Genomic DNA, 24,347 nt, shown 5'->3' with positions numbered 1-24,347 from the left:
AGATTTATACGAAGGAACTTTTCCTTCACTAAAATATACGTACATTCCAACATAATTGTACATATTGTAATGCTCTCTACATGGGGCTCCCCTTGAAGAGCACCCAGAGGCTCCAACTGGTCCAGAATGCGGCCGCGCGGGTAGTTATGGGCGCAACTCGTTGTGCCCGTGTGACACCCCTCCTGCGCGAGCTGCACTGGCTCCCAGTGGTCTTCCAGGTGCGATTCAAGGTGTTGGTTACCACCTTTAAAGCGCTCCATGGCATAGGACCCGGGTACTTTCAAGACCGTCTTCTGCCACCAATAGCCTCCCACCGACCAGTCCGTTCCCACAGAGAGGGTCTCCCCAGGGTGCCATCAGCCAAGTTATGTCGGCTGGCGACACCCAGGGGGAGGGCCTTCTCTGTGGGAGCCCCAGCCCTGTGGAATGAACTGCCCCTGGAAATACGTAAGATCTCCGACCTCCGGGTGTTTCGCTGCGCACTGAAGACCCTGTTGTTCCGCCAGGCAGGGCTATCAATATAATAATTTTAAATTGGGGTATTTTAATTTTTGGGGTTTTAAATCGGCCAAATTTATTTAATTATTTTAATTTTTAATCATTGTTGTGTCCTGTGTTTTTAAATTGGCTGTACACTGCCCTGAGTCCTTCGGGAGAAGGGCGGTATAGAAATAAAATAATAATAATAATAATAATAATAATTATTATTATTATTATTATTATTATTATTATTATTATTATTATTATTATTATTATTATTATTATTATTATAGATATCAGCTTATTAATTCCAACCCATTCCTCATTCCTGATAGTATCTTTATAACTGACTCCAGTCTAGTGAAATGGAGATTATTAAGCTTTAACTAGGGAAAAAAATGGAAAAAAGTTCAACTTGGAGAAAATGAATCTGTGATGACAACTGAATAGGTGTGAAGGTTGCATTGCTATGAATTTATATGAATTTTCCAGTTAAAAACTGAAGGACTGTGCATACTTCCATCATCCCACAGCTGCTTCACCATTCTTCAATATGTGTCTTATTTCAGTTGTCCCCATTTTTTTCCCTTTGGACAATGTGGGTTACTCTCATCAATATGATAATTATGGATCTTCCAGTGCTGATAGTTTGTCTATTTCTACCCTCAGATCTCCAAGCATTGTGAATATTAATTTCTGAGCTGCTCATTAGCAAACTAATCACTTTCGAGGTTAGCAAAGTTCTTACACTACTGCATGAGGATTTTGGCAGATATCCCACCACTTCTAGAATTTTCTTGCAAATAAGCATACCAATTATTTTGATGACTCTAGGTGGGAACACAAATATCTTACCTCACTAAGTTGATTATCATTTGTAATTGCAATTAAAGCCAATGCCTCAGTAAAGACCAGATGATTGAATGCACATTTTTGTAATTGGGGAGTTTCAGCAGAAAGCCCATGTGAAGAGGCAAAATGAGCAAGATGGTGGTTGCAATATAAACCCCATCATCATCATTTTCATTTAATGACCCCATAATCCCTTGCAGGGTGGAGTCTAGGCAACTGAATGGAGCTGAGTGTTTACTGGCTGAATGCCCTTCCTGTCACCAATGCAGAATTATTTTCAGCAGATATATTCTCATTGTGCCCAGAGAGAGAAATATCAGCCTCTACCTAGGATCGAACTCACAGCCTCCTGATTGTGAGGTGAGAGCTCCACCTCTAGGCTACTGCACCACTCTGCAATATAAGGCCCATCCCTTATGAATATCCATGTTGTACTGATATCTGATGCTCCATCTACCATCTTGCTGATGTTGACCGTCTAGCATAGGGGTGTCAAACTTGCGTCGTCACGGTGGCATCACGTGAGACGTATCGGGACTTTTTTCTCCTTCACTAAACCGGGCGGGGGCAGGGCCAGCACATGACGCATCTGGTCCATGGGCTGTGAGTTTGACACCCCTGCTCTAGCAGAACTTTCAGCCTTGAAAATCGTTTGAATTCCTTCACCTTGTGTCAGCCCTTCAAAATGTTTCAGACCAGGGAACCAATACTGTGTCAGTACTACTCTTATTGTAAAACTGTAGTAACATAATCTTGTTAAGCCTGAATGTGCTTTCTTTCTGTGTCCTTTTATCTACATGTGAACTAGAATTGGGCTTGTCTAAGACAAACATTATATTCTTATCCTGGATTCTGGGCCCTTTTATCTAACCATCTCCTTGGTAGCAGTACTTCCGCCTGTCCGTCAAGGCCATTCCTTCTTCCCTCAATATCTTACAGGTATTAGTAACACTGTGTCGGAACTCTGACACACTGTTTCCTATTCAAGATTCCTGGCTATCAACCCTTGGGACTCCACCTTTACGTGGCATATCTAGCAAATTGACATCCCATATTTGTGAATGTACAACTGGTTCTAGACTGTTTGATTATAGCACTGTATCATTAAACTTAGGGGACGCGATGGCTCAGGGCTAAGATGCTGAGCTTGTTGATCGAAAGGTTGGCAGTTCAGTGGTTCGAATCCCTAGTGCCATGTAATGGGGTCAGCTCCTGTTACTTGTCCCAGCTTCTGCCAACCTAGCAGTTCGAAAGTACGTAAAAAATGCAAGTAGAAAAATAGGGACCACCTTTGGTGGGAAGGTAACAGCGCTCCGTGCGCCTTTGGCATTTAGTCATGCCGGCCACATGACCACAGAGGCGTCTTCGGATAGTGCTGGCTCCTCGGCTTTGAAACGGAGATGAGCACCGCCCCCTAGAGTCAGGAATGACTAGCACATATGTGCAAGGGGAACTTTTACCTTTACCTATCATTAAACTGAATAGAGTTGTGAAAATTTATCAGGCTGCCCGTGAAGAGACAAATTCCATACTACTATTGATTATTTAAGATATCTCAGGATACTATGTGTAAAAAGTAAGTAAATTAAAAGGAAGCAGTGGTGATGCGTCCTCTCTTTTGCTGAAAGTGTATTCCTAGAAAGTGAACATCAAATATTAGCTGCTGTAGCTGAGAGCTTGAAGAGGAAATGTAATCAGGGGATGCAGCCTTGGACTCCAAATAAGACAACAGATGGCTATGCATTATCACTAAATAACAATTATTTGACAAGAGGAAGATAAATGGGAGCAGGCTGCTGGTTTCCCAGTAGCACCCCATGATATATAGGATAACAGAGACTCAGCTGCGTTTTATATATATGTAAGATCAGGTGAGAAAGTCAGATTTTGCTCGGCAAGGAACTGTATGAATAATAAGTGGATAAGAGTGAGGCTGATAGTGATTTATTAGTCTAACACATGGCTAAACAGAAATATTGGCATCATTAGGCAGCTGATTAACTTTTGATAAATTGGGTTGTCTGACTTTCCTACCTGTGTTCCCAATTATTTTAATTGTCTCACACACCTCTCCACTCAGAAAAAAGTTTCCCCAAAAAATATTTCAAGTTTTAGGGCCCAGCTTTTCATTAATTGGAAGTGTTCTGTAATTGAAGGGCACTTGAGACACTGAATGTCCAGCTTTCTCGTATCTTACACTGCCTACAGCATATTTAACTTGCTTACTGAATTATTACATATTAAGCTAACCCAGCTGGCTGGCTGGCTGGCTGACAGCATACAGCACACTAACACAAGCACACACCCGACAAGGTGTGAAGGTTAATATTAATCAAGCACAGTATATTTATCTGAGTGCTGCCATTTAGTCTTTTGCTGATCTGGTTAACTACTCTGTGTGCTCTGCAGAATAATCTTCAGTGAGGGCAGCTTTGTTTTCATATTCAGCCATTTGTTGAAGGACAAAAGAGTGGCTCAAGTCCAGCTTACTATACAAATGTGAGATCCTTTGCTATTATCAATGGCAACATACAACTATTTATATACCACTGGGGGGGGGGAAACGATATTAATTTTTTTTTATTTTCAAAAAACCTTTATTAAAATTTAAAATATTAAAATACTAATACAAATACATCTGTAACAAAAATATGTCCATGATAGTTGGGCAATTCAACGTCATTCCAACAGTACACAAATCTTAACTCTATTCATATATTCTCAGATATTCCTTCTTGATCAAATACATGTAAACACAATTTATGTCTTATTTTGATCTATATATTTATATTTCCTATTTTTATTTTCTATCCATTAGAATACCAGTTTTCCCAGGTTGAGTAATATTCCAAGTCTTCCTTGTTATTTAATTCTATAGTAAGTTTGTCCATTTCTGCACACTCAAAAATTTTCCGGATTATTACACAATTTGTCGATGTGTTGGACATTTTCCAGGCTTGTGCGAGTACAATTCTTGCCACTGTAATAATATGAATGATCAAATATTTAATCTTTTTAGGATATTTTCCCTTAATGATCCCCAGAAGAAACAGTTCAGGCTTCAATTCTATTTGGCAATGTGTAATTTCATTTAACCATTTTTGTATTTTAATCCAGTAGTTTTTTATTCCTGGGCAAAGCCACCATACATGAAAAAAGGTACCTTGTGCTTTTTTACATTTCCAGCAGGATATGAGGGTGATTTGGCTGCGACATCTGTCACCCCATTGATCACCAGGGTTGATTCGGCTGATCTGGCTGGCTAGACGGGTGTCCCCTTCCTCCCTCACCGCTCCATGTGTGTCCCTCCCAAAGCTGTACGCTCAGTGGAAGAGGACAACTATCCCAGACAGAAGGAGTGTACTGATCTTCGGTCAAGGGTATACGATAGCTGCGCTCCCCTGCTAGAACCTCCAAACAAGCTCAAGGGAAAAAAACAATATTAAAAACACACACAGTATTATTTTCCCCCTGGAGAGGACATAATCTATTTAAACTTATCTCCTCAGGACACCATCATAGGGCATATTTGTCCATGTAGTAGGCTATATTGCTATTATCCTTGTCATCTTCTCATCTTTCTCACCTCTCATCTTTCCTTCTACCTTCTCCTATTGATATATCATGATATATCAATTGTTGTTTGTATCTTATGATTTATGATTGTATCTTATGATTTATAGTCTATGACCTATCACTCTGTTTGTATGTACACTGAGAGCATATGCACCAGAGACAAATCCCTTGTGTGTCCAATCACATTTGGCTAATAAAGAATTCTGTTCTGTTCTATCCATCAGAACAAGTTCTGTCAGAAGACTGGTAATTTATCTTGCTTCTGCAAATCCTTTCCCCTTAACCACTGCCCTAATGATTCAGGAAGGGACACCTAGAACATATTGAGAGGGAGAGGAGACAAGGAGAAAAATTTTATTCCACAAATGAAAGGCTACTTACTGTATATGGCTATGGACTTTTCATTCAGCAGTTTCCAGAAGGCTTAATTTTTGATGTTTCATGAGAGATCTGCATGAGAAGTGGTAAAACTTTACTGTAGAGAGGCAGATATTTAAAGAGGCAGAGAAACCAGACTTGGGAAATGTGACCTAAATACCTCTAGTACATGAATGCTCCCTGGCTTTCAAAGCAGCTTTTTCCACTGTCAAAACCTTCTTAATGTTATATGGCAGTGATGGCTTTTCCAGACCGAGTGCCCAAAGTGTGCGTGCGAACCCCCAAAATACAATGCATGCGCACCCCCCCATGCATACCACATGGCCCCCCCACATGCCCCCTGCATACACCCACTATGCATGTGTGTGCAGCCCCCCCGCATGCAGCCTGCCCCCCACGCATGCATGGCAGAGACCCGAAGACCAGCTGGCTGGTGGGAGGCATGTGCGCATGCGCGGCGGAGCTGAGCTGGGGCGATTGCTCACGTGGCCGCAGAGAGGCAGCTGCATGCCACCCCAGGCACGCATGCCATAGGTTCGCCATCACTGTTATATGGTGTCCATTTATACCTTATCTCTGCAGGTTGAATATATTCAGCTCTTTCAACCACATTACATAAAAATGTGGCATCTAGGATTGCGTTCATTCTTGTTAAAATATTTATCCTACACCCTTAGGGTTACCAAAACTCATGAGGTTGATAGTATTTTGTTTTTTCCCATTTTCAATCTTTTTCCAGCTGAAAGAAATGTGCCCCCCTCCCCCTAGATTTACGGATTCTCTGTTTACTATCATTTGAACTAGAATAGCAAATGGGGAGAGGGAGGCATTCTGTGATAGCCACAAAGCCATTCCGTTTATAAGTGCAGGATCAGCTTTTGTCACGAATCTACTACGTTAACTCATCTTTGGTAGCTCTGTGCAAAGCAGCAAGAGAGAAAGAAATTCCAAAGATTTATCACAGTAATTAAACTTGAATAAAGGCAAAGTCACAGTTTGTGGTTTTATTTGGGCAGGTATGTATGTGATAGATCAAGAACAACGAAGAGCTCAAAAGGAAGCAATTTCATTTCTAGGTAATAATAAATAGATGGTATCACCTCCTCCTATGTGGAATATTCCAGCGCAACAAATAAATTGCTTTCATTAAAGACTTGCATGGAGATTAATGAACATTGATAATAAGCTGTATGTGAAAACATACCATTTACTGTACACAGAAGGGAGGAATATGGATATATGGGGCATAAGAAAAAATGCTATCCTTTAACTTCTACTGTACGTGTCTCCCTGGTTTCTGAATGTGAAGTGCATACTGAAGTTTTTCAGACTCAGAAAAATAAATGTTTTTCATAAAGGTAATCTACAGTTTGCATCAAAAAGAGCTGGGCTTCTAATTCATTGTACTGTAGTTTGAGGTGTGGTGGTGGACAAGGGTTTATGTATACTTCTCCCTTCCATTATACAGCTGATCGATCACTTTTCAAATTTCAGCAGATCTTTATACTCCAATGCTTCCGAAAGAAAACTAAAGGCCTTTGACATTGCAGCCAGTTCTGATATCAGTGGGAAGGAGCTGATCTTGTTGTGAGACTATACAGTACAGATGTCAGCACTTCAACCTGCATTTACTCTAGTGCTGACATAAGAAGGAGAAGAGGGGGCAGCTGGCAAGAGGATGCTTGACATTTCACCTACTTATTTTCCTTGAAGATAATATCCCCTAGGAGATGAGAGGGAGGGGGACATTCCTGGGAGCTTAGGTAGTAGATATGGGGAGAGTGATTGGAAGAAGGCCAATGAGACGCAGAGATTTGGGGAACGGAAAGGGAGGGTTTGGGGTCAGGAAGTCAGAGTTGGCTACGCCACGATCGGGGGCAGATTGTCGTGCTTAATAAAATGAAAGATTTCTTCAAAGACTATCTGTTTGGAAATGCAATTTATTTTATTTGAGACGATATTGAAACCTGACAACAGGTACAACCCAGAGGTGATATTCACTTACCTTCGCTACCGGTTCACAAATGTGAGTGTACACATGCGCAGGGCCTTCCGCATGTGCAGAGTGACAAAAACAGGATGTGATGATATCCGGGTGGGTGGGCGGAGCCTCCCGCAGCCACTGCTACCGGTTTGCCCGAACCAGATAGAACCAGCTGAATACCACCACTGGTACAACCGCAACCAAGCCCAGAATTTCCATTGGTAAGCTAAGCAGCTGTTGATAGCAATACCACTTAGACTTATAAACGTCTTCACGGTGCTTTAGAGCCCTCTCTAAGCAGTTTACAGAGTCAGCATATCATCCCCAAAAATCAACGACTAAGCCAACCTTGAGCTGGTTAAGGATCAAACTCCCGGCAGTGGGAAATGCAGAAAGTCTGCATGATTTTTGTTGTTGTTGTTGAGGCAAAGAAGCATTGTGATTTGCTCCAGAAAAGGCACTTCCCCTTACTTCAAAGTCTCAACTTCAACTCTTAAGTGCCACATATTGTGAGGATGCCGAGGAGTGTCTGAAAACAGAGGAAACTGGAGTAATTTGCTAACTCTCCTTGCTCTACAAAATAAGGGACTCCTTGTTTCCTCAAGCAGCTTTGATGGGGTTCTTTGACTGAATCTTCACTATACAACTATAGAATTTGATCACTGTAGAACTTCAGAACTTCACCACTGTAGAATAGGGGTGTCAAACTCAAGGCCCGGGGGCTGGATCCAGACCATGGGGTTCTTAGATCTGGCCCACGGGGCCAACCTAGAATGAAGCAAAGGGCTGGCCCACAGTGCCTCTGCCTGTGAAAACGGAGCTCAGGAGGGTTGCATGTGGCTCTCCCGAGCTCCGTTTTCGCTGGCAGAGGGTTGTAGGATTCCGTCCCAGCTGAAAACAGAGCTCAGGAGCCCATTTTCGCTGGCAGAGCACTCAGACCACCACAGGTGCCCCAACATGAGTTATGTCGAATCAGCCACACCTACCCTGGCCACGCCCAACCTGGCCCCCCAAGGTCAAACAAAATCCTGATGCAGTCCTCAATGAAATCGAGTTTGACACCCCTGCTGTAGAACTTCAGAAAGTTCTACAACACTACTGCTTTGGCCAAAACTTGGGTGTTCAAGTTCAGGTTGGAATTCGGGTAGTATATCTAAACTGCAAATCTAAGACAAACGCATCATCTGTCTGGCACAGGTTGGATTTTTATTTCCTGATCTGCTCTTCAGTTCTTCTACCAGAACTTCTTCGGTTTCCTATGAGAGTATTAAGGTGCTTAAAATGATCATATTTGCTTCCTTATAAGACCAGTCTACAGATAGAATTAAGCCAGCTTTTTTTAAAAAATGAAAGACAAATTCAGAAACTTATTTTAGAACTAATGTTGAATGGAAGAATTAAATGATGCCATTCATCAATCTGAACTTTTAAGAATACCTTTTTAAATTACAGAATTTTTTACTTCTTAAATTACAGAATATTTTACTTCTTAAAATACCTTCTTAAATACCTTCTCTTCTATTAAGGAATACCTTAATAAGTTGCAGAGCAAAATTATTTACAAACTGCCTGAGGAGAAAGGAAGTTTTCACTAAATATAGATATCAGAGAGAAAAATCCAAATTGCCTTCTCAATATTTGAGGATGATTTGATTATGATTAGAGGACTTTTTTTTTCATATAGCTATTTAACATAAATACTTAAGGAAAGCTGACTTGAATATGTAGATTTTGGGCTGAAGTGAATTTTGAATTTTGATGAATACTTACACCTCCTTCACATATATGTAATGAATGACTAACTTGGTCAATATTCCCTTGTTCACATAAGATCAGTTAAAATATAGTCTGCATATAGTAGAATGGAACAGATATCATAGATCATAAACCATAAAGAGTTTTCATATCACCCAAATAAGATAAATAATTTCATTTCTCACATCCTATAGTCTTTCGGTGTTGGATGATCCAAGGATGACATCAAGTGGTGATGTGCATACATGTGTAAATAAACCCATAATCATCTGAAGAAGGTTGAAAGAGAATGCCGTCTTCAAAGAAATAAGCAACTTCAAATATATTATGCAGAATTTTCAAAGATATGCCTGCAGGGATTGGAGATAACTATTGTTTCATGCGTTTACATTTTAAGTTTTGCTACTTCAGGTCTACCACATGATCCATAGAATTCTCCTCAATGGTTAATAACAAATAATTTCAATATTAGACAAAATCAACTTCAAGGATCGCTTGCATGTGGCATAATAATCATGAAGTTTGAATCTTTACTTTTGTATTTTGTGTGCCATTCCATGTCATTGCCATGCAACACATATAAATTCAGAATAAAACGTTTTATTCAAAACAGTTTTATCTTAATTTTAGGACCCCGCTAACACAAGGCTTTTGCTAATGCAAAGCAAACAGTATGTGGCATCTCTGATTCATTCAACCTGATGTGGCATCACTGGTTAGGTTGATGCATCCTAACCATTTGATGAACAATTTCCTCCTCCTCCTCCTCTTCCTCCTCCAGTGTTTCAAAAATTCATGATCCATCTTTTTATCAGATTTTCATGAGACTAACCTGGCAAACTCATATTAGATATTATAGAATAGCATGGGAAATGATCTGATGGCTCCTTATAAGATTCTCTGAAAGAGAGAAAGAGAGAGAGAGATCAAATAACAGTTTTCAAGGAATAAAAATGGACCTCCCAATTTATTTATTTATTTGTTTGTTATCAAAAGGAGGAGAAAAATGAGAATTCATCATGGGGAGGGAGCGGGAGTCACATCAAAAATATTTCACAGTAGAACACTGGAACTTATTCCTAAGGAAGTCAGGGGTCCTTCTAGACATGAAGAAATGAATAGATCCTAAGACTAGATGCAAAGAGATATGATGTTATGAAAAGTTGATCTTTGCAGAGATATTGGATACTGAACTCCTGGAGGGATCTTAATAAACGAGTTAGGCTATTCATAAAATGAATTGCCAACTCTGCCGTCACTAGGGTGCCTTAATCACTTCAACACCCCAAAGTTGTAAATAGCAAGGTTAACTGGGAGGTAATGGCTCCATCATAGCATTCCATGAGGATCCCAGTTTACAATTAATTCTACCGTTCAGGATTTTTTCCCCACCTCCTACATTTTTTTATTACACTGTGGTAAATGCTAGATAAGTTGCACATTAAAGATTCCTTTCTGACATCTGTATATTTGTGGTTTTCGGTGAAGACAGTTGTGTGATCTGTGCTAATTTGTTGACACCTCTTTGAGATAGAAATCTAGCAGATAGCTGTCAAAATATAATATATGTCTATACAGTAACTGGATATTTCTTGAAACAAAAAGAAAAGAAGCTTCTGCTCCATGAAGCTATTGGCAACAGAATCTTAAAAGTCCTCCCTGTCTTTATCTTTAAGAAAACTAGGGAGGGTTAAATCTTCTTCAAATTACATTTCTGCCCCATTCAGATTTCTCTTGTCGGATCATTGTCTTGGTTGCAGCTCTACCCCCTGTTCCTCAAGGTTATTTTTTCTGGCCATTACAGCAGAGGTGGGTTTCAGCAGGTTCTGACCAGTTCTGGAGAACCGGTAGCGGAAATTTTAAGTAGTTCGGAGAACCGGTAGTAAAAATTCTGACTGGCCCCACCCCCATCAATTCTCTGCCTCCCAAGTCCCAGCTGATTGGGAGAAAATGGGGATTTTGCAGTAACCTTCCCCTGGAGTGGGTTGGGAATGGAGATTTTACAGTATCCTTTCCCTGCCATGCCCACCAAGCCATGCCCACCAAGCAATGTCACGCCCACCAAGCCACACCCACAGAATCGGTAGTAAAAAAAATTGAAACCCACCACTGCATTACAGATAATTAATGTCTCCATCCCAGGCTGGACAAGCGAAACATTTTGTGTTTTTGAACAGTAGCAGTGGATTTTCTATTATAGAACTAACCTTGGCATTTTTATATTTAGAGAGTCAGAAGTGACAAATCTGTCAGGGAACTGGAGTGAGGCTGCCTGAGAGCTAATATCGGGTGTTAAAAGTTCAGCAACTTGGAAACATCAGGAGGAGGGGATGAGATAATAGAAATGGAAAATACGAATATAAACATAGATTGGAAACCTTTGTGATAGCTCTAGAAAAAGACAGTCTTTAACAGCCTTTATCAGTTCTCTCCTTTTTTTATTGTTTTTTCCAGTGCAGCTGTGAGGAATTGCAGGCAGAAAATTAAGAGAAGTAGGCCTCTAATTCAGCATGGGGGTACATGTTAGACTTGAATGAAATATTCAGTCGTCCCAAACAAGATTTCTGCTTCAAATCCTGAAGAGCTGTTAATAGTTTTGAGAATATTAATTTACCTGAAGGGGGGTTTGTGGAGGGGGGATCCTAGCGATGACAAATGACATCCATTGTGAAAGTACTTAATATATGATTTTCAGTTATCGATGATATCATTTGCGATTCAAAAAAATCATTAATTTTAACAAAGCATAAAATACAAAACTATAAAGAAAGATGAAGGTAAAATAGGGGGAGTAAAAGGGAAAGAGATATAAGTGTAGGGTAGAGGGGGAAAAGAAAAAAAAAGCATTGACTTTCAACTCCTTTTGGTGCAGTAAAATAAGATCATAACATGAAATCTCAAGTTTTTATTTTTACAGTATATAGTATATACTAGCCATTTCTATAACACCAAACCGATCTAATCAGCAAAATCTAAAATCAAAGTTTCATTGTTTTCCTCTTCAAGCACCAAGTCCAAAAGCTTTCCAAGTAGAAACAAAATTAATTGTGTTCTTTTCTTTAATCAAAGTAGTCAATTTAGCCATCTCTGCTAGCTCTAACAACTTTTGCAGCCATTCATCCATTGTGGGAATCACAGTATCCTTCGGTCAGCATGTATAACATTAAAGTTCCAAAAAAATTTCTAAGTTCTTTATCCATTAGACCTAAAAGAAAAATCTTTGGTTTTATCTTTATGTTCACTTTAAGAATCTTCTGTATGTCCACTATAAATGATAAAAAGTTCCTTCTTTACATTTACAATGACATCATTTAATCATTTCCTCGGCTAAAATATATGAAGAACGGTTGCAGGAACTGGGTATGTTTAGTTTAATGAAAAGAAGGACTAGGGGAGACATGATAGCAGTGTTCCGATATCTCAAGGGCTGCCACAAAGAAGAGGGAGTCAAACTATTCTCCAAAACATCTGAGGGTAGGACAAGAAGCAATGGGTGGAAATTAATGAAGGAGAGAAGCAATTTAGCACTAAGGAGAAATTTCCAGACAGTTAGAACAATTAATCAGTGGAACAACTTGCCTCCAGAAGTTGTGAATGCTCCAACACTGGAAGTTTTTAAGAAGATGTTGGATAACCATTTGTCTGAAGTGGTGTAAGGGTTTCCTGCCTAAGCAGGGGGCTGGACTAGAAGACTTCCAAGGTCACTTCCAACTCTGTTATTCTATTCTATTCTATTCTATTCTATTCTATTCTATTCTATTCTATTCTATTCTATTCTATTCTATTCTATTCTATTCTATTCTATTCTATTCTATTCTAATAATAGCTGAAACAGCCTACAATCAGCTACAGATCTCTAGCATCCTGGCATGTATACATTTAGCCATACATGTTCTTTTTAGCTCATATCATCCTGGATGTAGGAAAGAGAGAGAGAGCATGGGTTCTCATTTTTTTTCACTGTGAGAAGGAGGAGAAAGTGCAGGAACTGGGTATGTCTAGTTTAATGAAAAGAAGGGGCTGGGGTGACATGATAGCAGTATTCTAAAGGGCTGCCACAAAGAAGAGTGAATCAACCTATTCTCCAAAGAACCTGAAGGCAGGTCAAGAAACAAAGGATGGAAAGTAATCAAGGAGAGAACCAACCTAGAACTAAGGAGAAATTTCCTGACAATTAGAAATCAGTGGAACAGCTTGCTCCCAATCTTGTGGGTACCACAACACTGGAGGTTTTTAAGAAGACATTGGACAGCCATTTGTCTGAAATGGTATAGATCTCCTACCTAAGCAGGGGTTGGAGTAGAAGACCTCCAAGGTCCCTTCCATCTCTGTTATTCTGTTAAAGTCTTCTGGGAGACAGAACAGGAGAAATGAATTAATGAACTTCAAGTAAAAATGGATGCTAGGCAGTGTTAGCTGCTGAATTGATGGGTATGAGGAAAAAGCTGGGGAAGACCATGAGTAATATTTACAAAGTAAAGTGAAAAAAAAAAAGAAATTGAAGAGGATGACAAAGAACAATTCTAGCTTTCCCATATGACTTTGAGGGGAATGTTAAAAAAAGAAAGAAATCAGCTGTGGAAAGAAAATGCCAGGGATAGAAGGTCACCTAGCCAGTACAATGAGACATAGATCTATCTGTGCGATCACTGAGAGACAACAAGGATTTGATGGCACATAATTAATCAATCAATAGCTCTCCTTTATATTTACTCAACTCTCCAAGTTGCATACATATACAATAGGTAATTGTACAAAATGCTTAGCCAGATTCACACTTCTGGTTAAGGTAGAATTGAGAGGGATGGGAACTTGCTTGGGAGGAATTTTAATTTTTATCAAGCCGTAAATAAATCTCAGCTTGGTGTTTGTCAGAAAATAAAGTTAAAATTAAAAGTTGCTTTATTGTGCTGATAAACACACTGGCACACAGAGACACGCACACATACTGTACACAAAGAGAAAGAGAGAGAATCATACCCCATGGACCCACAAAAGCTTCTGATTAATTTACTACATAAGTTACTACTCTTTCTCTGGTGTTCTCTGTGGACGCACCAACCCTCTGGAATGGGTTACCCATGGGGCTCCGGACGGCCCCCAACCTCCGCTCTTTCCACCGTGACCTGAAGACATGGCTTTTCCAACAAATTTGCTGATCTGATGGGCGATTTTTAATTGAGAGATTTTAATTGATTATTTTAGTAGTTATCTTTATTGTTTTCTTCGTTTTAATTTTTTTTTTTAAGAGCTCCTAATATTATTTTATTCCATTTATAGTTCAGATTGGTTCAAGACTTAGTGAAGATGTGAGTGATAAAGAGGTTTTCATAGATCATATTTAGTAGATCTGTATGCTTTTCGTTTTAATTTTTGTGAGCCGCCTCAAGTTCTTCGGGAGAAGGACGGCATATAAGTATAATAAATAAATAAATAAATAAATAAATAAATAAATAAATAAATAAATAAATAAATAAATAAATAATACTACTCACTACATAAATATTAGTTATACTATTTGTATGATTGTATGATGTGTTTGTCCTCATCTTGCTATCATTGAGACTTGTTATGGCGGCCTATGGACAGAGAGGGTTTTTTTAGACGTTCTTTCCAGTGTTTCTCAATCTCAGCAAGTTTAAAATGGGAGGACAGCTGGCTGGAGAATCCTGGGAGTTGAAGTCGCCCGTTTTAAACTTGCCAAGGTTGGGAAATACTGCTTAGGCTACTTATTCTAAAGGACAACATTACTTTCCCCTGCTTTTATTAATTATGCCTTTGTTCACATGAGTCTCTGATCACTAGCCAACCTATTTTGGCCCAGTATGTCGGACAAACTTAGCTGTACAAAGTTAGTTATTGTGCACAGTCAGAAAGCTGAATGAACTATCATCAAGAATCAAGATGAAGAGTAATTGTGCATGGCAGCTTGCTTCATTCCCATATTTTTTAATGTTGGAAGTAAAAGCAGGAGTGAAATCCAGCAGGTTCTGACAGGTTCTGGAGAACTGGTAGGGGAAATTTTGAGCAGTTTGGAGAACCGGTAGCGGAAATTTTGAATAGTTTGGAGAACCGGCAAATACCACCTCTGGCTGGCCCCAGAGTGGGGAGGTAATGGGGATTTTGCACTATCCTTCCCCTGCCGTGCCCACCAAGCCACGCCCATCAAGCCATGGCCACATGAACCATAGTAGAACCGGTAGTAAAAAAAATTGGATTTCACCACTGAGTAAAAGGTATATTATTAGTTTGGACTCTTGACTTCTGATGGGCTGCAGGTAACCACAGTGATAGGAGAAATTTTTGATGCCACTTGTCCCTATTTTTTGGGAGGGGTTTTAAAAGTTATAAATGGGAGGTAAACTTCTTCCATACCTATCTTTTACCATGATAAACTTTTGCCAGTTTTTGGTGGCAAAGTGACTGAATTTCCAAAATAATATTTTAGAACAATATTAGGTGGGGTGGGGAGTGGTGGTAATAAGAATAAAGGAATTGCCTCTTAGAAGTATCACATTTTTATTCCTAGTTTTAATTATTCAGAATAAATAAGGATGGGGGAGAGAAATTTCACCAGTCAAGCTTGATAACATAATCTCAGGAGGCCAGAGGACTGCAGATTGCTCAGTCCTTCTTTAAGTTCTGGAAATATGAGATTTGTTTTGCTTTTCTGTCATCTCCGGGAAGTAAAATTAAATATGGTGGTTTCATATGGCATTTAACATACGGTATAATATATTTCCAAGAGCTGTTCAGCAAAAGTCCATGCAATGTTAATACTAATTCCTTCTTAAGCATTTGGCATATTTTATTGCTTCCTATTCAGCATAGCTCAGTGATTAGTAATACATTTCTCCATAACTAATCTTTAATCGTCAAGTTTTGATTCCTCCACACCAGGCATTTAGTCAGACTGTAGAATTCTGGAATCAACTGGAGATCTTATTCAGCGTAAAAATATCTACATGTGCTGAAAATAATTCCCCACAGCTAAGCATGCATGTTTTCCAAATTCATTGAAAATACTAATGATAAATAAACACATGTCTTTGTAAAAAAAAAAAAAGCTGTCCCATAATCCCATAAACATCTGCCTTGGTCCATGGAGAAAAGTACTGAAGTTAAATAGGTTCCCTTTTTCAAACATATGTAATTTGCTCTTTTGAGTGCAGTGGCTTTATCACAAAGAGATTCAAAGTATTTGGCTCTTTATTTTACAGAGATCATCTACAGCTGGGTATTTAACGCATTCCCCTCCTTTGTGGCAGAAGACAGCAGGCGTTTCATCTCCCAGGAAACAGGCAACCTCTATATATCCAAGGTGCAACCATCAGACGTTGGGAGTTATATCTGCCTCGTGAAGAATACAGTGACAAACGCCAGGGTCCTTAGTCCTCCAACTCCATTAACACTTCGAACTGATGGTAAGTTAGCTGTTTCTCAAAATTGAAATGTATTGGGGAAGTTTTGTAGAAGTATAAGGACTGTTTTTCTATGGAGATTCTCAATCAGCCAGGTCATGATTGTCCCAAAGGACAACTAAACTAAAAGACAACTGGACTGTCTTGGTTTGTTTCCTTTGAAAGACGAGTCAAAGAGGCCATCCTCCTTCAACACATGGGGAGAGATACGACACCACCTATCTCCTGTTTACAACCCAGTCCTTAACGCATTGTAAGCCGCCCTGAGTCTCCGGAGAAGAGCGGCATATAAATCAAATTAAAATAAATAAAATAAAATAAAATAAAACAGACCAGGAAGGTTCCACACCCATTTGCACTCGGGTGACTCTGAGGCTACAGATAAACCCACTACTTGGCCTCCATGACTCTCAGAGTGCTATGACTAGAAAACTGCAAAGAATGTAAATTCGTTCATTTCCCACTAGTCACTTAAAACTAAACAAGCTTCTTAGATGAGAAGCCAATCATTTTGACTATTTCCAAGCAAAATGGGAAAATTGTGTAGCATTGCAAAATGTTACTTACTTAAGCAATTTTGAGAATGGAAGTAGAAACCTACATGGACATTAGTAATAACTATTAGTTTTGACAGCTGCATCTTTCATTACCAGTTACTAAGGAAAGAGTTAAAGACTCATATCCTTTGGTGAGTTCCCATATGTTCAGTATTTTGTTGAATATTGAGTGTTGCAGAATGCTGGACTAGACAGACTTTTGGTCCAATTTATCACCAATGCTTAGGAATAAGCATTAAATTTCAGGGATGTGCATAAATCCAGATTCAAAAAGCCAACATTTGAGTCAGATCTTGCATGGGTGTCCTTATAGGCCCAGTCAGGAACACATTATAGAGATTACATATTTTCTTTAGTATTATATGGTGGGCAATTGTGGAAACCCAGGAAAAAAAAGCTGCTTTAAGATGCCTCCAAAAATGCCATGTGTGCCGTTGAAATCACCTCTGGATATTAGAACAGAATGGAAACTAATTTAGCGGGAAATGGTATTTTCTAATATTTACAATGTATTTTATAAAACTGCAGTTATCTGGGCATAAAAAGGGTAAAAAATAAATAAGGGATCTGGAGATTAAATCGTAAAATGAATGGCTGAAGGAGCTAGGCATGTCTAGCCTATGGAAGAGAAGGATCAGAAGGAACATGATAAAGAGCATGTCTTCTAATATTTGAGGGGCTATCACAGAGAAGAGGAAATTGACTTATTTTCCAAAGTACTAGAGGGCAGGACAGGAAGTAATGGATGGAAGCTCATTAAAGAGAGATCCAACCTACAAGTAAGGAGAAATTTTCTGACCGTGAGAACAATTAATCAATGGAATAGCTTGCCTTCTAGAGTTGTGGGTGCTCCATCACTGGAGGTTTTCAAAAATAAACTGGACAATTGTTTGACCTGGATGGTATAAAGTCTCTGCACTGGGCAGGGTTTGGACTAGAAGACCTCTGAAGTACCTTGCAGCCTTTGATTCTATGTTCTAAATAGGTAGAATATATGAATGTCACACAGTATTGTGTTCTGTCCCCATCTTCACACACACACACACACACACACACACAGCCAGCCGAGGGTTAAAGGAAGCACTTGGCACGCACAGTTTGTTATCAAAAACTTGGCAGCAATACGAGCACCGACTGCCAAGTGCTTTTTACTTAATATCCCTTCACCAGATAAACAGAAATACACACATTTTATAAATAGTCCAGTTCCAAACAAGAAACCTTCGGCAGCTTTAAGCGTTGTTCAAGTGACTAGCCAGAGTTAGTTTTTGTCCGTCACAGAGTCTTAAATGGCCACCACACTCTCTTATATAGTCTCTGGGGTGTGGTCCAGTGACTCAGTTATAATCCCTGGCACGCCTCCTTAACTGCTGCAACCGTTTATCACGCCTTCGTTGGCGTGGATCCAGGAACGACAGATCACCTCCCTCGCTCTCATCGGAGACACCTGGCTCCTGGCTAATCTCCTCTTCCTCGGCCGGCACTTGAGGCAGTGCCAGAGGGGAGGGGCCTGGAGAAGGAGGCCTGGCTGACTCCTCTCCCTCATGTTCGGAGCCTTCTTCCTCCGATGAGATAGGCTCGGAAGGCGGGGCCACAACATATTGCTCCTCTTTTAAGGCAGGACACATGCTTAACATTAGATGTAAACTACACTAAAATGCAATATATAAATGAAAAAATATTTACCAAAATATCCTGTTGTTCATTGATGAAGCTATCCAAGCCATATAACTTGATCTGTTTCATAAAATCTGTTTGACACGAGATGATAAGCCTCTGGGAATAAATAAATTTTGATTCAGCATTATTTTTAAAAAAAACAAAATCTGTCAAGCTTTTTTGAGAAGAAGGTTTACCAAACCTTCCTACAGCTTTTTGGTATATTGGACTTCAGCTGAGTTATTTCAAGAAAGTCCAATCCATCTCAAGGAGCACCACAGAAAGCTGTGCTAACCATTTATTGGTTGGTTGGTTGTTGGTTGGTTGGTTGGTTGATTGATTGGTTGGTTTGTGAAATGTAAGTATACCAGAGGTGGGTTTCAGCAGGTTCTGACCAGTTCTGGAGAACCAGTAACGGAAATTTTGAGTAGTTTGGAGAACCAGTAAATACCACCTCTGACTGGCCCCACCCCATCTATTCTTTGCCTCCTGAGTCCCAGCTGATCAAGAGGAAATGGGGATTTTGCAGTAACCTTCCACTGGAGTGGGAAGGGAATGGAGATTTTACAGTATCCTTCCCCTGGAGTGGGGTGGGAATGGAGATTTTACAAATATCCTTCCCCTGCCATGCCCACCAAGCCACACCCACAGAACCGGTAGCAAAAAAAATTTGAAACCCACCACTGAAGTATACCCATCTCACTCTCACCTTGCATTATTTTTTTCTAGTGAAATCAACCATTGAAAATAATTACCTGCCCTCTTAGAGAAAAATTTGCACAAACTCTTATGCTTTTCCCCCCTCTTTTTTTCTGATGAGGAAAATAATTCAGAGGCAAATTTTCAAGAGGAAAATAGAACCCACTTCTCAGTTCCAGGATCCCAGTACAAAATGTCTTCCTTGATTCCTGAATTTTACACGGCAACCTTCCCCCGTCTTACCTATTTTGGTTCACAAAAGAAAAACAGCATATAATAACAGTTACATTTCATAATAAAAATCGTACTTAATATTGAAAGACTAGAAGACGTTAGAAAGTTCTGGTTATACAACTTTTTCTATTTTTTTATTCACCTAACGCTGGGACAGGAATAGCTCTCATTAAAATACTGTATTTAAATACAAAAGAATCTCCAATTTGTCTAGAGAAAAGCTTTTCCCACCCTCCAAAATTGTCTCAGTTCCATTCCTTCAACTGATATCAAAGAAAGAAGAAAGTCCATCAATCCGTAACTTGAAGAGACCTTATTATGAAACATGTCCAAAATTCTGCTGGGAAACAAAACTCGCTTTCTGGCTCAGGCAGCTAAAATAGCATGATAATTCATCTGGATTTGTTAATGGTGTTTTTTTAGTTTCATTTCAAATGAATGCCATTTTGACAAATTCTTTTACAGGAATGGTGCAGGCCACAGATCAGAAATCTAAGGTTCTTATTCCTTATGTGACAAGAGAGACTTTATTATACAATACCACCAAACCTCAAACAAAATGGATGATATCCACTTATTTCTATGAGGCACAAATGACTAAGTTCAAGTGATTCTATCTAGATACATTATGCCAAAATTAGTTCTCTGGAGAGGTCTATAAATCTATAATGCTCAGAACAGTGGAAAGAAAGTATATTTCTGAATCAGAAGTGGGTTTCAGCAGGTTCTGACCAGTTCTGGAGAACCGGTAGCGGAAATTTTGAGTAGTTCAGAGAACCAGTAAATACTACCTCTGACTGGCCCCGCCCCCATCTATTCTCTGCCTCCTGAGTCCCAGTTGATCGGGAAAAAATGGGGATTGTGAAGTAACCTTCCCCTGGAGTGGGGAGGGAATGGAGATTTTACAGTATCCTTCCCCTGCCTTGCCCACCAAGCTACGCCCACCAAGCCATGCCACACCCACCAAGCCACACCCACAGAACCGGTAAAAATCCCACCACTGTTCTGAATGTAAAGCAAATAAACAAAGTCTATGTGTATGTGTGCATGTGTTTGTTAATCTTTATACACACATAAAGTACACATATATACAATGCCCATCAATGATTGGTTTTAAGAATTGCCAAACTAGTTGGCAAGATAAGGAAGCAATATACAGAATAACTTTACAGAATACAGAATAACAGGAGTTGGAAGGGACCTTGGACTTCCTCTAATTCAAGACATTGTTCTAGCAGGAGACATCTCTGCTAACTAATCTTCCTTTGGATGCAAGTGGAACCATCTCAAATTCTGGTCTAGTTTCTTTTTGGCATTGTACTGTACAGTACATGCATTGTACTCGGGGTGGGTTCTACTTACCTTTACTACCGGTTCGCAACGGGGCCACGCGCATGCGCAGAAGCATTTTCATGACATTAGGGTCAGTGGGCGGGGCCTCCCGCTGGTTTTACTACTGGTTCTATAGAACCGGTGCAAACTGGGGGCAACCTACTACTGGAGCAATGGAAGCTTCTGCGCATGCGCAAATCGGCAATTATGACGTCCAGGTAGATGGGTGGAGCCTCTCACCACTTTTATTACTGGTTCTAAAGAACCGGACAAAACTGGGAGCAACCCACCACTGATTGTACTGTATAGGAAACACCTCTTTGGAGGCCTAAATTTCATCCTCTATAAACATATAGAAAACTCTAACTTCAAAAATGCAACTTTAGTATTTTTTTTCTTGTTAACTTTGTTATCAGTCTGTCAATCTGTGGTTGACAGTTGTCAATTTAACAAAAGTTAACTTTGGACTTTTGTGTTTCAGAGGTGAAGACTACTGCAAAGTCTGAAATACAGAATTGTCTGAGTTATTTTTTTAATATTTTTTTTACTTTTCTTTCAAAGGATGGACATAAGATGAGTCCACAGAGCCAAGGAAAAGATATAGCGGCAATTCCCAATGTTTTATCCCAGTTTTCATTGGCATGGTAGTTTCTATCATTGCTAGCCAATAATAACAGGTTGTGCTTGTCATCCAATAGCCTCTAAGAATTGAATGTTGGTAAGGGCTTCCATAGAACAAGAGAAATAATGGAGGGAAAAACAAGCCGGTAAAAGAATATAGACATGAGACAGGGTTATCTGTCAAACAAAAATAAAGCAAAGTTCTTTTAAGGCGATCGTGTCAATGTTTGCAAACAGAATATTTATCAAACAGATTTTTTCACAAAAATGAAGAGACCTACATTTACAAACATCCAATTATCATAATCCTTTCTGTGGCTTTGAATTTTCATGGATGACAACATTTTTTCTGGAATTACTTTTCTGTTGTAGTCAATGCAGTTAGGCCTTGGTATTTTATGGCAAGAATGCTGATGAGACAACATATCTATATATTTATCTTCATTGAGATAGCTGAATTACATTATAGTTTTATGTCAAATCCTACAAGTATAGACATTCGCTTGCCTTTATATTAATCTTTTATTTCCTTAGAGCTGTGCCGCAAAGGGAAACTTATTTTCTTGATATGAACCAAATTAAATGAAAACATCAAGAAATCCTTGAATGGATTCTGAATAAAATGAATACCTCATTTGTGCAGATGTCCTTGACAATCAGTCCTTTCTCACTATTCAATTTCTTTTTGTGCAGACCTAAAAAACAAAAGTTTCATCAGGAAAAAAAAAAAAGGATCATGCATCATTTCATTAACAGCCTTTTCACATTGAGTTAGACACTCGGAGGAATTATTTCATAAGTGTTTACAAGCAATTCCAAGAGCATTTTGGAAGACTTTTGGAAGTCCCTGTTACCAAACTGGAAGCAGTTAAAGTGCCTTTACTGGGAGAAAAAAGAAACCCAGAAACTTTGCAAAGGATAAGAAAATACAAATGTGATTGAGATTACAACATTTGCTGTTTGATCATAAAGTGCACTTTTCAAGTTCATATATTTTTATGAGATTGTTTCCCCATTCTGGAATGTAGCCAATAAACTATTTCTTTCAAACTAAACAATAAAGGCATGAAAGGTTGTTTTCTATGATCTTCAGTCAACATTTCCCAAAGATATGCAGAAATCTTTCCATGATGTTTCCAGGCTTTTCCATGGTTTTCCAGGGTCTTCAGTGTCTCTCTCCCTCTCTCCCTCCCTCCCTCTCCCTCCCCCCTTTCTCTTTCTCTCCCTCCCTCCTTCCCTCCCTCTCCCTCCTCCCCCTCTCTGTGTATGTATATCCAGCCGGATCTATCCGGCTCGTGCGAACCGGTAGTGCCAGTGGCGGGAGGCTCTGCCCACCCGCCTGGATATCATTACGTCCCATTTTTGACCCTCTGCGCATACACAGAAGAGGCGCATTCCCGAACCGGTAGCAAAGGTAACTGGATTTCACCACTGATGAGTATACTTATTAGTACTGTTCAATATGGAGCTCCTGAACCATCAGTTCTTTACAATTGTTAGCCTGTTAACCATTTGGAGAAGAAACAGCAAGCTTAGTTTCCCTGTTTGTTCTTCTCTTTAGCTCTGCTTGGTTCTCTGCCAGTTCTCTTTGTTTCAAGTAGAAAGTACTTTAGGTCAAATTTAAAGTCAAATTTATTTTATTAGCTGACTTAACTTTAGGTGAGAGAATGAGGTGGCTGGATGGAGTCACTGAAGCAGGAGGCATGAGCTTAAATGGACTCCAGAGGATGGTAGAGGACAGGAACGCCTGGAGGAGGAGGATCATGGGGTCACGATGGGTCGGACACAACTTTGCAACTAACAGCAACAAACTTTAGGTGACAGTGTTAGCTATTGCTAATAACAAGTCCCTTATTGTTTTAGCTTCAGAATATCCTGCCCCAGTAAGAAAGAGATCATCAGCAAATACTCTTATGCTGTTAGCTTTTGATTCTCCATATTGGAAAATTTCAGAAGCTGTGGATGTTGACTACAAGTTTGTGTATATTAGCCAAAAGGCTTTGCCAAAGTAGCTTGTCTTCTTGCTCAACCCACTTTTGTCAAATGTCAAATAATGAAAAAAAAAATTTTTTTTCCAAGAGGGAAAAATGCCACATGATAGCTAGTGAAAAGTGATTCTGCTATAGTATCTGTTCAAAGATTTGGGGGTCTATTCAGAAGGATAGTTTTTCAGAGAGTCTAGACCCTGTAACCGAGTTACTAATCCATGTTGTTTTGGTGTCCCTCAGAATTATAATCTATTTCCTGCTTTAACGGTTCCTCCTCCTCCTTTTAGGAATCTAAACCATTAGGAAGGTTTCACGCTCGAATATATGTCAAGTTTAAGTTTTCCTACCAAATGTCCTTCCCTGAAAGACATTTTCAGACTCTTGCCGTAGTGTCTCCATAGTCCCAGCAGCCACATGACAGTGCTCATTAGTTTGCGCCACATGCAAGATATTATGATATCATAATGCAATCAATTTCATGGGCTGCATTGTTTTGCTTCCCAGCAGAGGTCTCAAGACCTCCCCTCCCACAATAATAAATTCCAACTGATAGACCTCTTGGGTTGCAAAGTTTAATTCTGCATTTCCCCATTATTTTTAGAGTATGCTTGTTAGAGATTAAGATTACCTGGCAGCATGGAGCAATAACTCTCCCTACAGGGAGGAAACACTGTGATAGCACACTACAGGTGGTGCAAAAGTCCAAGTAATAGTGAACAGATTGTAAACAATCAAGTGAGTTACATCCACCTAACTAATAATGCTTACCGTGTGTATCTCTAGGTCTGGGACTACTACATGGAAGCTCTCG

General features: G+C 39.6%; 1 protein-coding gene across 1 annotated transcript in view; it reads left to right on the top strand.

Moving 5' to 3' along the window:
• Positions 1 to 24,347, top strand: part of CNTN5 (contactin 5) — a 273,429-nt gene that overhangs the window by 65,373 nt on the left and 183,709 nt on the right. Inside the window, exon 4 of the mRNA XM_070943988.1 lies at positions 16,246 to 16,449. Coding sequence (XP_070800089.1) covers positions 16,246 to 16,449 — 204 coding nt within the window. The remainder of the gene's footprint in view (positions 1 to 16,245; positions 16,450 to 24,347) is intronic.

Source organism: Pituophis catenifer, unplaced genomic scaffold, assembly GCF_029215685.1.
Source record: "Pituophis catenifer annectens isolate HBS135680 unplaced genomic scaffold, rPitCat1.0.hap2 SCAF_4, whole genome shotgun sequence".
Taxonomy (NCBI): Eukaryota; Metazoa; Chordata; class Lepidosauria; order Squamata; family Colubridae; genus Pituophis; species Pituophis catenifer.
The sequence above is the reverse complement of the archived record's forward strand: the minus strand, read 5'-3'. Positions and strand labels throughout refer to the sequence as shown.